This window comes from Medicago sativa, chromosome 3 (assembly GCF_051527215.1).
Source record: "Medicago sativa cultivar Bolivia chromosome 3, Bolivia_mono, whole genome shotgun sequence".
NCBI lineage: Eukaryota > Viridiplantae > Streptophyta > Magnoliopsida > Fabales > Fabaceae > Medicago > Medicago sativa.
Window position 1 is genome coordinate 64,289,806 of NC_140751.1, and position 15,921 is coordinate 64,305,726.

The following is a 15,921-nucleotide window of genomic DNA, read 5'->3' on the forward strand; positions in this document are numbered from 1 at the left end:
CCAACACCATTTGCCTAACAAAGCAATATTAAATTCATTCAGCTTCCTCACCCCCAAACCCCCATCCTCTTTACGTAAACAAACAGAGCTCCAAGCAATCCAGGATATTTTCCTGTTATCCTCACTCCCTCCCAAAAAAAAAAAAATTTAAACATAGAATCAATGGAAGAGATTATACCTGACGGAGCTTTGAAGAAAGAAAGGGCATAGACAGGCAGTGTTGACAGGACAGATTTAAGTAGAACCAATCGACCACCAAAGGAGAGAAAACGACTGTGCCATCTCGTCAATCTAGATTTAATGATATTCAAAACAGGTTCCCAAAATACCAATCTTCTAGGATCACCCCCAATCGATAAACCCAGATACATAAACGGAACTTTCCCAACCTTGCAATTCAGTAACGACGCAGCCTCATTTAACCAAGAATCTGAAATATTAACACCAACCAGCAGACTTTTGTGAAAATTAACCTTTAATTCAGACATTGCCGCAAACAAATACAAAACCGCACGTAAAACACGCACATTGGTCCAACTCTTGACACCAACTAATAACGTGTCGTCGGCGAACTGAAGATGAGAGACCACCGTTAAATTTGCGTTTCCTACCCCATATCCAGTGAATAAATTATTGTCCACCATCGCTTTCATCATGACATTCAGCCCCTCAGCCGCCAAAAGGAAAAGAAAAGGCGAAAGAGGATCGCCTTGACGTAGCCCCCTCTTCAAAGAAAACTCATCTGTAGGACTACCGTTCACTAGAACCGAAGCTGTTGCTGTTGTTACGCACTCTCTCATCCACTTTCTCCATAACACCGGAAACGACATCTTTCTCATAACTGCATCCAGATACCCCCAATCCACCGAGTCATAAGCTTTTTCGAAATCAACCTTAAAAAGCATTAATTCCTTTTTTGTTTTTCTTGCCTCGTCTACCACCTCATTGGCTATAAGGATACCATCCAATATCTGTCTACCTTTTACAAAAGTCGTCTGAGTCTCTGCTATTAAACTCCCCATAACCATCCGTAAGCGATTAGCAAGCACTTTCGACAAAATTTTGTAAAGACAACCAACCAGAGATATAGGACGAAAATCATTAACCCGCTGAGGATTGTCCACTTTAGGAATGAGAACTATAAACATAGATTTATACCTCTTGTTAATTTGTCATTCCTATGAAAGTCTGTTATGAAGTGCAAGACATCCCCTTTAACTTCGTTCCAAAAATCTTTCAAAAAACCAAAGTACACACCATCCGGTCTGGGACTTTTGTAACTGTCACAATCCCATATCGCGGCCATGACTTCAGATTCTGAAAACGGTCTGATGAGACTACCTCCCTTCGCATGAGATAACGTGTTTAAAGCCAAATTATCAAACCCCGGCCGAGATGTGTCTGAGTCCGAGAATTGTTCTTTAAAATGGGAGAAAATAACATTCCAAATAGGCTGCACCCCTTCGACAAGAGAACCATTCACCAAAAGTGATAGAATTCGCATCCCCCTCCTTCAACCACATTAAACGCGATTGCTGCCATCTAATACTCGTGTTAATACGAGACAAAGCGTGAATATCATGTGATATACCCCTTAATTCTTCTATTTCTTCCACAGACAACTCCTCCTCTACGGCTTTATCCTCAAAATCCGACATCCAAATTTTTAACCCATCAATTCTTCCAGATATATTTTGAGCGTGGGTTGAATGCCACTCCTTCAATGCTGATTTTAATAGTTTCAATTTTTCTTTAAGAACAAACCCCCCCCCCACCCTTCTACACTGAAGGAGTCCCGTTTGTCTTGTACAAACTGACGATAACCTGGTAAATCTTGCCAACATTTTAACATTCTTGACGGTCGCGGTCCCCAATTTTCCTCATCAACCGATAATTGAAGTGGACAATGATCAGAAAGGCCCCTTAGAAGAGCGACCTGAAAACAATTCGGCCGTTGAACACACCAATCTTCTGACAACAAAAAGCGGTCAATCCTACTCATTGCAAACCCATCTCCCTTAAACCACGTGAAATTGCGGCCACATAACGGAAGATCTATCAACCCATTGTCGGTGATAAACAAGTTGAAACATTGATTAACAATTGCAGCACAATCCCCCCTTACCGATCTTTTTTCCTCCGTATTTCGAACCTCATTAAAGTCTCCACACACACACACCTTCCGCCCATTTAACAGTTGTAACCTGACAGATAGAGATGTCCATAACTCCCTTTTTGCTCGACCCTCACAAGGCGCATATACATTAAGCACATAAAATTCCTCGTTTTATTTAATAAATTTTCCATGAATCTGAAGAACATGCTCCTGAGAAAACGACGACCACACCTCCACCTCCGAAGAGTCCCACATAGTTAATAACCCCCCAGAAGCACCCGCGGAGGGATGGAAAGAAAATCCATGATTTGTGTCACCCCATAATGAAGCACTCAGAATACCATCAATCACCATCAATTTTGTTTCCTGAATACACATAACATACGGTTGTTTCTCGGTCACCAGCTGACTAACCTCCCTTCTCTTCTCCAACCCTCCTAACCCCCTGACATTCCATGATACAATCTTCATCTCTAACACTCCCCCGCTACTACCACCACTCAGCACCGAAACCTCTAAACACCCCCCACCTCCGCACGTCCTCCCTCCTCCACCAGCGTCAACTTCGGTCCTGAGTCCACTTTTTTAGATTGAGACAACACACTAAACTTGTTATTCGGATCAGTCGGCAAAGAAACACCAATAGCTTTGCCTATGCCTTGAATGTCCTCTTCAATCGCTTTGTCATTCCCTTGTAACGTAACCCAATGTTTCCAGTCATTGTTGACTGAAGCCAAGGATGCAGATTCACTGTTGGAACTAAGATTCATCTCCAAAGACTTGATTACCCTCTGCCATTGACGTTCCCGGTCTCTAACCTTTTGTTTCAAAACTTTCATAACATTAGATTTTTTCAAAACTTTCATGACCTCTGCTCTATCTTTGCTTGGCAATCTAGCAACCTTCTTAAGTGTAAACAGTGGATGTCGAAACACTCCTCTCGATTTCTTCCTAACTACGTGAGAATTGGTTGTCCCGCCAATACCATCTGAACCCGTGACCAGCTTCTTTAACCGCTTCTTATTTGAAGAAATAAGGCCAATATCATTTTGCTGAACATAATGTAACTACTCCGCACTCCACGGTCCTGATCGCGATGACCCTGAATCACCATAAGATTCCACTGAAGACTTATCCCGATGTTTCCTTGACACCACCGTTTGCTTGTCACTTTTATCACTCAGAACTGTTGTTCCACTTCGGCCTCTAGTAATTGGAACAAAACCATTATTAAAAGGCTACTGAGTCATATTAAATTGTCGCGCCTCTAATGATTCCTGCATGGGAGAACTGACAGCATCTTTATTAGAATAAACATCCTCCTGTGGAACTTCCTTTGGACTATCCGCAACACTAACCAATGGGCTTGTAGTTACATTCACAGTAATTGATTTCGGAGTTTCCACATTCACTCTTGTATCTTGTTCATCAGCTATAGCATTCTCTTCTTAAACTTCGACCATCGCTTTAACAATGTTATCCGTCATCGTATCCACATTCTTATCCATTTCAAAACCATCAGGAATCTCACCGCCCTCTGAACATGAATGAACAGACCTGTCGTCTTCGTCAAACAAGCAAGCATCATCCCCCAAGCAAAACCCCACTCTTCAATGATTTTAATATCCAACAATACCCCATCTACTAGAATTTGTTCATTCACATTCACCACGTTTATAGATGATGTAGATATAAGAATCCTGGTGTAGTCAAACCTTTCTTTATTTAACGACACATTGTCCGTGCGCAAATATCTTCTACAATCAAGAACACATAGTTTGAAAAAAGTTTCATTCCAAACATGTAAAGGAATACCGTACACGCGAAGCCAGGCGCCTCTTTGGAATGGCAGCACCTCTTTTTCCCATCTAACCAGACTGGCGAAAATAAGTTCGAAGAATTGTTTTGCTTCCCTCACCATATCAAAGACACTAACATCAGATACAGAATGCACGAAAACTTTGTCAGCACCAAGCGGAATTATATCTATATCCTTGAAGCCGACATCCTCCACCCTTTTTTGAATAATCTGTATCGATTCCCCATTTGACACCGTACCAACCATTCCTTTCAACGCCCAATTAAGGTCATCCTCACATGGTGTATACCTTCGTATTAATTTTTTAGATGCTACTATGTCCAATGTTGATTCCTTCGTTCCCTTCACCCTATCCAAAATAGCCTTCTCCTTCCCTCGCTCTCCCTCCCTCACCTTCGGCTTACCTCCCATCCTAACCATCACCGAACCCACCTGCACCTCTCCCTCCCTCCGATCCTTCGCTGCACCTAACGTCTTCGAAACCTCCACTCCCTCACAGCCCAGAATCCCCACGTTTTTTTCTCCCTCAACCTCCTTCTCCCTCACCTTACTCACACCGCTGACACCCTCACCTTGAACCTTACCGACACCCTTACCTCCCACACCTTCCTTCCTCCTCTCCTCCTCCCTCACCTTCGATACCTTCTTGTCAAACCTTGCTAACTTAGCAAAAACATTATACTGACCAAACCATACATTGTTTAGCGCTTTCAAAAGTTTATCCACATCCCGCACTTTAGCATAACGGACAAAACCATAAACTTTGCCATTAACGTTCGTTTTATTAGCCACAAATAAGTCCTCAAGAATTCCACAAACTTCAAATCCCTTTCTCAAAATAAAAATCGAAGCTAGTGGAGGAAAATTTGTAATGTAAAATGTTACGAACCGTTTAAATGACGCATCCACACATGTTTCTGCTCCATCATGAACTGCTTCACGCGGTGGTATATTGTGAGCAGCCGCGCTCCTGACTTTGTGAATGCCCCCCTGCCGTCTAGGTGCCAAGGTGCATAAACCGCTGTCATTCTCCCATTCAGTGTCAGTATAATCGTAGTCCCCCCATGTAGAGGTTTACCGTAACTGAAGTCTGATCTTGGGTTCCCAGCATACCAGTCAGCCTGTGAAGAAACCCTAAACCTATCATTCTGAAAAGCACAGTCGTCCTGCTGAAGCCATCGATCCCCTACCTTGATTCTGTCCTGTCCTGACCCGTCCAGTCGCAGTGCTTTCCTCCTCCGCGGTCTCACGTCGATCCAATCCCCTTCACCCCCCGGAACCCTATCCCCCCGATGTTCCTCACCTCCGGCGAATAGTACCGGCGCGACTGTCCATGGCGGTTCCATTGACCGTCGCAATACGCTCGCACTCCCCCTCTCATCGCTAAGAGATCTCTAAATCTATTCTTAATAGTTTCACTTGTGTTATAATTGTTTCTTTTTGTTGAATATATTAAAAAACACTATTTTTTAATAACTTTTAGTTACATGCATTTATCTCGTGTATGATTTTACAAAAAAATATAATTATTATATTTTAATTTTTCTATTTTTATTTATAACATATAAAAAATTGATTTAGTTGATTAGCAATAAACAGATTGTCTTTGTATGAATTGTACCTTCGAAGGAGACATTTTAAAAATAAAATGAAAATATGTAAGAATTTGAAAACAAATAATAATTTGGACACGTGTGAAAAAACTAAAATAAGGTTCATATTATAATTTTAGTGGTTCTTTGTTTTTTAAAGTTTATATTGGACAGCCAAAGAGTATAAATTGTTAATGGATGGTAAAGGATCCATTATAAGGATTTGAGGCTTAACCATGGAAAATGAATCATTCAAACCAATTAAAACTGAATGATTTGATCCTCAAATCTATAGTTCTTTGCAACACGAATAGATCACATCTACAAGGACGAATACACGTACAATTTGGAATAGGTCTATGCGAATTTAACTCGTCCCAAAGAGTTCCAAGTTCAATAAAGTATTCCATAACTGATTTGGTACCTTGCCTGAGATTGTTGATAGCAGATCTCAAGAGGAGATGTGAAGGCGATCAACTTTTGCCAAACGTTCTTTCAAATCTTCCCAAGCAGAAACACAGTATCATGGAAGACTATAGACTGAGCAATGGATTCAGAAACAAAGTTAAGAATCCATGAATGAAAAAGATGATTGCAGCGTTCCCAAGCACTACGGTTAAGATCAGCAACAGGAATATGCATGGAACCATCAATGAAAGCAAGCTTATTCTTCGCTCCTAATGCATGTTGCATGGAGTGACTCCAAACAAGATAATTGGATCCATTGAGCTTTGGAGTAATAGCCAAAGAACTAAGACCTTCACTTGGATGAACATAATACGCAGAATGTGTCAAAATCGGAAGGAGAAGGTGCTTGACGAGGATCCATAAAAATTGAGTACAAATTGAGAAAACATAGAAGAAATAGAGAGAATTGTGATGAAGTGTGACACAAGCAAGAAGAAAACGCAAGAAACTGCAAGAAAATGCAGGAAAATTGCGAGAAAACAAAATCAAACAGATTGCACAAAAACAAAGCGCAATTTGAGGAAAAAGAAGGAAAGAATCAAGAAAACTGAGGGGGAAAAAGTGAAGATGAAGGATCTTCAACAAGAAACAAGAAGATATGAAGCTTCAAGGAGAAGCATTAATGGCAGAAGCATGAGTAACTGAATCGTAACAAACTTTCTCAAAGAGAAGTCATTGACACCATATTATGAGAGAAGAAGAATCAAGTAAGTTCTCATTAATTGATGAAAGTGTAGCATTACAACTTATATAGAGCTTATGTAGGTGTATGATAACTATATTACAATGATTGTAGACTATAGAAACCTAAGACAGTTAGTTATAACTAATTGTCTAATCTTTATGCTTCTCTCTCTTCTTGATGCAATAAACATAAAAAAAAAATATAAAAAAAAAATCAAGTATAAATGAGTAGTAAAAAATGATGTGTTAAGAATACAAAAAATGCTCCAAACCACCATGTCTTATTTTAAGGGAAAATCACATCTTTATACAACAAAGAAATAAAGCAATTTACTACAAATCGTAGCAAGTAGCAACAGCAATAGCAACCCCATTACAATTATTGAAGAATTAATTAATAACCAGAAACAACAATAACAACCCCCATTGTAACTTTTTTTTTTACAGGTTTTGAATTATATCTACAAGAGATCTATAGGTACCAAAAACAGCAATAGCAACCCCCATTACAATTATTGAATAATTAATAACCATTTCACACCCATATCTCTTGTATGATCCAGAAATCTTCAAGTAACAAATTGATGGCACTAAAATTGAAGCTGAGATACATAATAAAGCTCCAACAAGTGACATAAGGTATGCAAATAAAGGAATAGCCACTGCTATAACAAGAGAAATTATTAATAAAGATATACTAATAATCATATGCGTGACCCTTTTATTGTAATAATTCCATGCAACCTTTATTTTTATGGCATTTATAACTGGAGTAAGTAATAATGCATATTTTGCTATTGGATTAACCAAGGTAGTGTATATTGCCACTTTTGAACTCCATTTTTCTGCTTGGAGGTTTAATGTTACTTGTGATTCAACTTGTTCTCCAAACATTAAGTACCCTAAAATTGCAGCTGCTGTATAACCACAAGTGCATGCTAAAAAGCTAACTGATACGACCTGCCAAAATAGAGGAATTTAGACCATAGATTAGTGTGTTTACAACTGAAATCGTGGAAAAGAAAGAAAATTTAGGATTTTTATCATTAGTGTTGTTAATTTTTTTTTTCATTAACTGGTTTAGTGTGTTTTCTGCTTTGAGAATGAGGTTTGATTCATGCTTGACCAAAAGCCAAATTTATTTTCTGATTCTCGCTGACTTACGGATTTATCTCATAGTTCGCTTTAGACCTAAATATATATTGTACCGACACTTCTATCATAAAACATATTTAATAACAAATTATGAAAATGTCTATGTGAACGTAGTTGGGAGCTATGAAGTTCATATACGATCCAAACACGGAGACATATCTGTATCTTATATGTATTGGACACTGATATATTCCAATGATACTTGTGAATACCATGAAGTATCATACTTAATTTTTAAAATTTTAAAAAATATTTTATAAAATACTTATATGATACTCCACATATAGTAGATACACACGTATATTTATAAGATATTTCACATGTACGTATCCAACAAAATATGAAAGGTGAAAAAAAAAATGTTGTGAGAATATAATGAAGATGTGTACGATTCAATTTTAGAAGTGCATCAGTACAATTGTCTCTCGATGAAGAAGATTTAAAAGTTTTTTTTTATGAACGTAATGATAAAGATGAGACTCAATTAGGCAAACATTAGGATTTCTTTTGAAAGAACATTAGGATTTTTTTTTTTGTTTGGATTTCTTTTAAGGATGATTTAGTGGATATTTTAATAAAGGAATGATAATAGAATATGATTTATACGAAAACTATACATTTTCTATTTTAATTACAAGTATTATTAGTTGTTCCTTTAAAAAAAAGTATTATTATGTTGTAAAGTATGATCTTTATAATTATATATTAATGACAAATAATCAATGTATATTTTCTTGAAGTATTTTGCATGCATATAAGTTTTATTACTAGTAGTGTTGTATCTTAATTTTTTTTTAAAAACTTCATACATACATACATACATACATACATACATACATACATACATACATACATACATACATCATACTCATACTACGTATATTATTAGGCAACATTAGGATTTTTTTGTTTGCAGCTCTTTTAAGGATGATATTGTTGATATTTTAATAAAGGAATGATTATAGAATATGATTTATACAAAAACTATACATTTTCTATTTTAATTACAAGTATTATTATGTTGTTCCATCAAAATAAAAAGTATTATTATGTTTTAAAGTGTGATCTTTATAATTATATATTAATGACGAATAATCAATATATATATATATATATATATATATATATATATATATATATTGAAGTATTTTGCATGCATATAAGTTTTATAACTAGTAGTGTTGTATCTTAAATTTATTTTAAAAATTTCATATATATATATATATATATATATATATATATATATATATATATATATATATATATATCGTACTCATACTACGTATATTAGAAGTTAATTGACTTGGCTAAAAAAAAAATTTAATTGACAATAAAGTTATTATAATTAATTAAAGGCATGAACCTCTTTTTTTTTTTTTTTTACAAGAGGCATGAACCTCTTGTTTATTAGGTACACGATTCTCTTCTTTTACCCAAGATCTCTCGGTTCAAATGGAGTTAAGATCCTCTCCATTTGGTATTCTCTCCATTTCATCCATTTGGAGAGATATAGACACAAAAAAATCTCGAAAAACTAAAAAGTAATTAATGATGGTGGGACCCACTATCTATTTTATGTGTCTATATCTCTCCAAATTGCATACTCCATTTATTATACAAAATGGAGAGGATTTTTACCCGTTCAAATGGATCCTAAAGTGAGGGACAAATCCAAAAAATGTATTTATTCGAGACAATATCACATTATAAATAAATATTCATATAGATAAACCATAAAATTAATATTTTGGCAATCCAATCCCTTTTCATCGGCTCCCTCCAAGAATCCCTTTGAGACTCGCAAACCCTAATCTTGTTCAAACAATTATTCTTGGAGAAAAGAAGGGGACCACACTTGTACACCAAACCCCTAAATTTATAGTTAAATGAGTTTTTTTTTTTAAGAAAAATATAATTTTATTTTATCATTTATAATTATAATGATTAAATGTTATTCACCAAAAACATCAGCTAAATAAAATTGTTTTTTTTTTATTTTTATCGCTTATAATAGAGAATTTTGATTATTTTATACGATAATATGTAAAAAAATTACTATGGTTCTTATAAACAATGAATGATGTGTTTTTCTTATAAAATGATATTTTCTAAAATATAAATGCCGGCAAATAACTATTTATTTCATAAAATTGATCCTTAATTTATAGATTTATGAAACAAGAGTAACGGTACACCTCAATTTACGAGTGTATCGTAGAAGTTCCAAAAAAAATGCTAAAACTAGTGGGGCCAATTAGCTTAGCATGAATCCGTCCCTGCCTAAAGCTACACGTTCATTTTTTTCTTTTTAAGGAGAGGAAAGCTACACGTTCTTGAATCCTATTACTAATTAAAGCCACAGGTTCATATATGTTATTATTTGTATCTACAAATTATTACATGTATATTCAAGGTTTTTTTTTTGTAGAGAATGTATATTCAAGGTTATCAACCAATATAAGTGTTTATACTGATAGATAGATAAGCTCAGTAAATTATATGTAGTAAATAGAAATAGTCACATAAGTGCTTACAGTGGAGAAATGACTTTTATTCCTCATAGAATTGTAGAGTGTAGGCAAAATTGGATGAGCACCATAACAAAAGGCATATAAACTAACAGCAGAAGGTATTCCACTCCAATTAACAAAAACCCTTCCTTTTCCATGAAACCCTATTCCATCAATTGCACCATTCCACAACAATGAAAAGATAAAAATCAAAGCAGCTAGGGCACCACCAGCAGATACATAAGACAACAAACTCAAATCCTCTAACAAAACAGTAGGCAAAATAACAAGACCAGCAACCATAGTAAACAATGTTGTTCCACCAATTGTTAAATTTGCTATGTGGATCTCTGAATTTGGTACTAGTTTGTTTAGATTGTCTCCTTCTAAAATAAGAAAACCTGTTACAGCTAGATAGAGTTCGACATTCATGATGACTGATACTATTAATCTCCCTTTGGATCCAAATGCATGTTGACCTATGTCAGCAAATGTTTTGATATTAGGGTCCATGTCCATGCATTTTTTGACCAATGTCCCTGTGTAGCAACATGCTATGGCTATTGTAAATAGTAGCAATATGCTTAACCATCCTCCAGATGCTAGTGCATATGGTATTGAGACAATACCAACTCCTGAAATTAGAGAAGAATAAAAAGGTTAGTAACAAGTTAATGTCTCAACAATTAATGCTTAGTTTTCTTTTGGTTTTCAGTTCAATAAAAAAAATGTTTCATTGCATTTTTAGCCTCCAAATTTTCACTTGCACACAGGAATTCGTTTCTCTTTTCTAAATCAAGTTTTTTGGTCTCTCGCTCATGTTTTTGGACCAAAAAATTGGCGTGTCAAGTTATTTATTTAAGTGCCATAAAACCGTTGATGTTATTGGGTGTGTCTCTCCTCAAGTGGAGCACGCTTAAGTAAAAACACAGGGAAATGTTAATTGGTGCCTTTCAGCTACTGGTTCAGGAATAAAGTATAGTAGTATTTGTATTGGAAGTTAAGCAGTCAACGTGCTGTGAAATCGGTTGTGTTGGTGGTCATGTGCTTGATTCTCTAATATTCCAGGTCTATTGAAGTCTGAAACTTCAAGCGTCAGTTCTTCCTCCATTCCAATACCGTCTTGTTATCCATCTCAGTCTCATACTGTTGTCAGACTGTTATGCTCGTAAGAGCTTTTATGTATGCTGCTTGGGTCAGAAGGTTGCTAGTATGTGGATCTTGATGCCATGATGGTGGCCGATCCACTCGCCAACTTACTCTTCATTTTTTTAAACTTGGTTTTGCGTCCATACGTGGGTTCGCTGAGTTGCACTTGTGAGGAATAATGTTTATTTTGTTAAGATTGATTTGGGTTGCACCACTTGCTTTTTATTATCACGATGTACACCCAGTTGGATTATAATTGGGTCAAGTCTAATGTTCCCACAACCTCTATATCGCCAAAAACAGTGTCTTGTTTAAACTCGTTTTTCATAGAAAAAATCACCGGCACATGTGTCGGTTGTATATAAAAGAGAATTTTAAATCACAATCGTCTATTTTGAAATTATATGAATGTAAATTATTTGATCCTGGCAGGAGCCAACCATCAAAATTAGAGTTTATCAAACAAATATCTGGTATAGGTTTATCAAACAAATATTAATGTATCATTCTTACAATAAAATACTTACTCTATTTTTAAATTGGATAATAGTCATTTTGGTTCTCGGATGTGTAACGAGTAGCACAATAGTCATTCAATGTATCAAAATTCTAAAATAGTTTCTAATTATGCATTTCGTTAATATTTTTTAATACCGACATATCGGTCCCTCAATATTCTTACATAATATCAAATCAGTCCCTATAATAACTTTTTTATTGTCATATCAATCTCTATCAGAAAGTGTTATTGTGAATATCAAGAAACTATTTTAACGTCAATGACTATTTTTACTAACTGAATGCACAATCATGAACTATTTTGAAATACATGTCACTGTTTGACCATATGTAATACTCGCATAAACTACTATGACTTTTTTTTTTACTAATATAAAGACAAATGTTAGTGTATAAGATGTTGTATGCTTTTTCTCATCAATATTTTTAAAATATCAATTTTTTATAATTTTTTATCATAGATAATTAAATATATTAACGGTCAAAATTGTGCATTATCATATATAAATTGCTCAACATATATTTAGAAACAATTTAGGTATTAATATAGTCCTATTTTCTAAAAAATTAAATACTTTTTTCTCCTTCTCTAACCAGGAGTATTAATTACATTAAAAATACAAGTCCCCTTTTTAATAATTCTGTTTGTTAAAATATTTCCTATTTTCTAGTTTCAGATTTGTAAATTTTTGAAAGGTGTTGGCTTTAGTCTCTCTTTCGTTATTGTTTGTTTGGTTGTGGTTAATATATATAGGTGATGCTTTATGTATCATCTGTTTATAAAAAAAAATACATTAGAAATGTCAAAACAAATTAATTATTTTTTTTTCTAAAACATTAATTTGTTTCCTAAAACATTAACCGCAGTAGTTGAAACAAAAATTCATGTTTTATCTTTGTTTTTTCGTATTTGTATCTTCGTTGTAAGGTATTATAGTCTCGACAAATATACATATATTCCTAGTTAAATATAAAAGTTATCTTTTAAATTAGTCAATAAAAATCATAGGTTATATTGAGCTCTTCTTCTTCAAACCTCTCTCACCTCATCTCTCTTTACTTCACCATAACTTGGATATATTACACTATTGTTGAATGTGATGAACTTTTGTTTTGGTTAGAAATCAAAGGTATACATATTATTATCCTATAGTAAAAAGAAAGAAATGAATATGACAAAGTTTTGTTGTTAAATTGAGAATGAGATAAAGGTGATAAACATTTGTTATTACAAAAATCCATTATTTAAAAAAATGTTATCTATGCATATCCATAAATATCCACTGGTATCTCAAAATTCGGAGATTATCTGTTTGGTGGATACTCACATATATATTGGAAGAATATAGATATCATATTTATTCAACAGAGAGAACACAAATATCATATTATCTTCGTACCATTATATTATATTCATTTACATTCCTAAATGAAAATATATTTCATAAAAATATAAAGTGCAAAAGTAATAGTTAATACTTAAAAAATACGTAAGAAGCAACAAATTAAGGGCATAAGATCAAAATATGGAGAAGAGAAAAGTGATAATTGGTGATGAAAACAATAAGATAGACGGCAAGAAAAGAACCTGAAATAGCATTAACTAGATGGAAGCAAGTCTTGAATGAAGAAGCGTTACCCACATGAACCATGTGATATTGACCCTTATTTTTTGACACAACCCCATTTGAATCATTCACTTGATACACTTTTTCATCAACCAAGAGTGGTACTTCTATGGAGGAACATCTATCACCTTGCTCTTCAGCCATGTACTACAAATCCAGTAGATGAATGTGTCTTGTAATTTATGACTGCATGATGGACATTTGAACTTTCCTTCTCCCTTTTATAATGAGTTCAGAAGGGTTAAAGTCTTCAACATTTTTTAGAAGTACTTGTTTAAAAAAAAAAAAAAAATTAAAAGTAATTAAGAGAGATACCAAAAAAAATTGATTTATTTTTTCAAATAGTTAATGATGTGGAACTCATTAAATGGTAGGATTCAAACCCACTGGGGTTGATTTGGGATTTTGGAGTGTGCTCCTCTCAATGTCTCATGTTCGATTATCTCCGGTGTAAATTTCGATAGGTTAGTTTAACTTCTTAAAAAACAATGGCAGGATGCAAATTCAATTTTTTATAGTTAACTCTTTTTAAAAATCTTTTATTAATTTGTTTCAGAAAATGGAGAGAAACCCAACTCATCCAAACATCATTTTTTTTTCTACCACTAATTTAATGTCCCAAGATGAAAGCATGAAAGAAGATCACTCAAAGAACAAAGAAACAACATTTTTCGGCTTGTTTCCTTCCTTGTGCGCCCTAGGGTGCGCCTCTTGCGCCCCATGCGTATACCAGTGTCGATAAGGCACAAAGTTTATGTCATATGCGTCCCAGAAAGCATCCCATGTGCATGACTCCACTAGGAAAAACTTGTTAACCAGTTTTAAATTTGCCTATATATAGTGACCCTTGCAAACACTTTTATTAATTCAAAAACTTAAGTGATGCAACATGAAGGCAAGGAGCAAGGCAAGCATCAAGGAGCAGTTATGGTTTCCCCAACTCCTCTCTATAGTATGTTTTGTATTATTATTATTTTTTCAAGAAGCTAAACTAGTCAATCCTAATTGGCACCGGGGAGAATCGAACTTGAGATATTCAAGGTCCCAAGTCAACACCACTAGACACATCCTAATTAGTAAAATATGTTTTTTAATTTATTCTTGTTTATGTTTTTCATTACCGTGAGGAACTAATCTCTTGATAATGACATAGAGAGAGGGATTGTTCTAATGTCCAATATATACTCGGAATATGTTTAGAAGATCTGGTGAACAAACTATGGGGTTCTCTTGTCAGCTTTTAAGAGTACGAATGGTGGGAAATCCTTATATTTAATTACTGCATGATTTACCACACGATTATACACGATTGATGTTGGACCTATGCAATCAACTCCTAGATTATGGGTTCGTCATTGACCGTCACGATTGGAATTCATCTCATAAGTCACCTTTAATGGTCGTTGCTGCCACAATGGGTTTCTAATTTTTTCCATTGTTGGCCACGGTTGTATGTATGTCGTTTTGGTTGTTTCCACCATTCACAGTCATGGGAACGGCAATCTGGTTTCTGGTTGTTGGCTCATCATATATGGGAGGAAGTAACCAATAGTGCTAACGACATTGCTCATTGTTGTCTTTACCCATTTGATCAAAGGATGACTGAAGACTGATTTTATGATTTCCTTTTCATCGGATCATTATTATAAACAAATATTTTCTTTTCCAATTTATTGAATAATTGATGTATCTGATTCATAAAATCGTCTAGATTCATAAATCTAAAAATGAATCTTTGTCACCATCAATGATCATCGAATGAAGTAATTGTCGTCCCGTGAGCATAGCTCAGTTGGTAGGACAATGCATTATAATATGCAGGGTCCGGGGTTCGAACTCCGGACACCCCATTTATTCACCTTATAAGGTGAATTCTAGCCACTAGACTACATGACAAGGTGAATTTTAGCCACTAGACTAGACTACGTGACATAAAAAAAGACTACATGACATAAAAAAAGAAATGAAGTAATTGTCACATGACATAAAAAAAGACTACATGACATACTAGACTACGTGACATAAAAAAAGAAATGAAGTAATTGTCACATGACATAAAAAAAGACTACATGACATAAAAAAAGAAATGAAGTAATTGTCATAACCGTATCAAAGATGTTTGCCATTGTCACCAGCCTGGTCTTGACTTGATCAAGCCATAAGATATGGGTCATCTATTTCATGCATATTATCGAAAATGTACGTGCGGATGATTGGTCATTAATATTAGAGTACCCTACTACATTTTTTTTTACTAATCTACCACATGTTTTTGACACGT

At 34.7% G+C, this 15,921-nt stretch overlaps 2 protein-coding genes across 2 annotated transcripts; both read right to left on the reverse strand.

The window, feature by feature from the left end:
- Nucleotides 1-2,631: 2,631 nt before the first annotated feature.
- LOC146939126 (uncharacterized) lies at nucleotides 2,632-5,281 on the reverse strand. Its single transcript, XM_085749737.1, has 4 exons — nucleotides 5,049-5,281; nucleotides 3,674-4,956; nucleotides 3,412-3,560; nucleotides 2,632-3,132 (listed from the first exon to the last, which is right to left on the reverse strand). Exons 1-4 carry the CDS (start codon nucleotides 5,279-5,281, stop codon nucleotides 2,632-2,634), a joined length of 2,166 nt encoding a protein of 721 aa, XP_085605863.1.
- A 1,656-nt stretch (nucleotides 5,282-6,937) lies between these two features.
- On the reverse strand, nucleotides 6,938-13,908 carry LOC146939127 (amino acid transporter AVT1I-like). Its single transcript, XM_085752912.1, has 3 exons — nucleotides 13,601-13,908; nucleotides 10,369-10,979; nucleotides 6,938-7,639 (listed from the first exon to the last, which is right to left on the reverse strand). The coding sequence occupies exons 1-3, from the start codon at nucleotides 13,782-13,784 to the stop codon at nucleotides 7,121-7,123; spliced, it is 1,314 nt and encodes a 437-aa protein (XP_085609038.1). The 5' UTR covers nucleotides 13,785-13,908; the 3' UTR covers nucleotides 6,938-7,120.
- Between the last annotated feature and the right edge of the window lie 2,013 nt (nucleotides 13,909-15,921).

Bases quoted from the DNA above. Each gene is read 5' to 3' on its own strand.
- LOC146939126 (XM_085749737.1), bottom strand. From the start codon at position 5,281: ATGGAACCGCCATGGACAGTCGCGCCGGTACTATTCGCCGGAGGTGAG. The intron at 3,561-3,673 runs GTCTGTTCATTC...AAGTTTAAGAAG, and splicing joins TTGTTTGACGAAGACGACAG to AGAATGCTATAGCTGATGAA. The intron at 3,133-3,411 runs GTCAGTTCTCCC...TCAAATAAGAAG, and splicing joins TTTATTCTAATAAAGATGCT to CGGTTAAAGAAGCTGGTCAC.
- LOC146939127 (XM_085752912.1), bottom strand. From the start codon at position 13,784: ATGGCTGAAGAGCAAGGTGATAGATGTTCCTCCATAGAAGTACCACTC. The intron at 10,980-13,600 runs GTTCTTTTCTTG...CTCTAATTTCAG, and splicing joins TCTAGTTAATGCTATTTCAG to GAGTTGGTATTGTCTCAATA. The intron at 7,640-10,368 runs GTAAGCACTTAT...CTATTTTGGCAG, and splicing joins ATAAAAGTCATTTCTCCACT to GTCGTATCAGTTAGCTTTTT.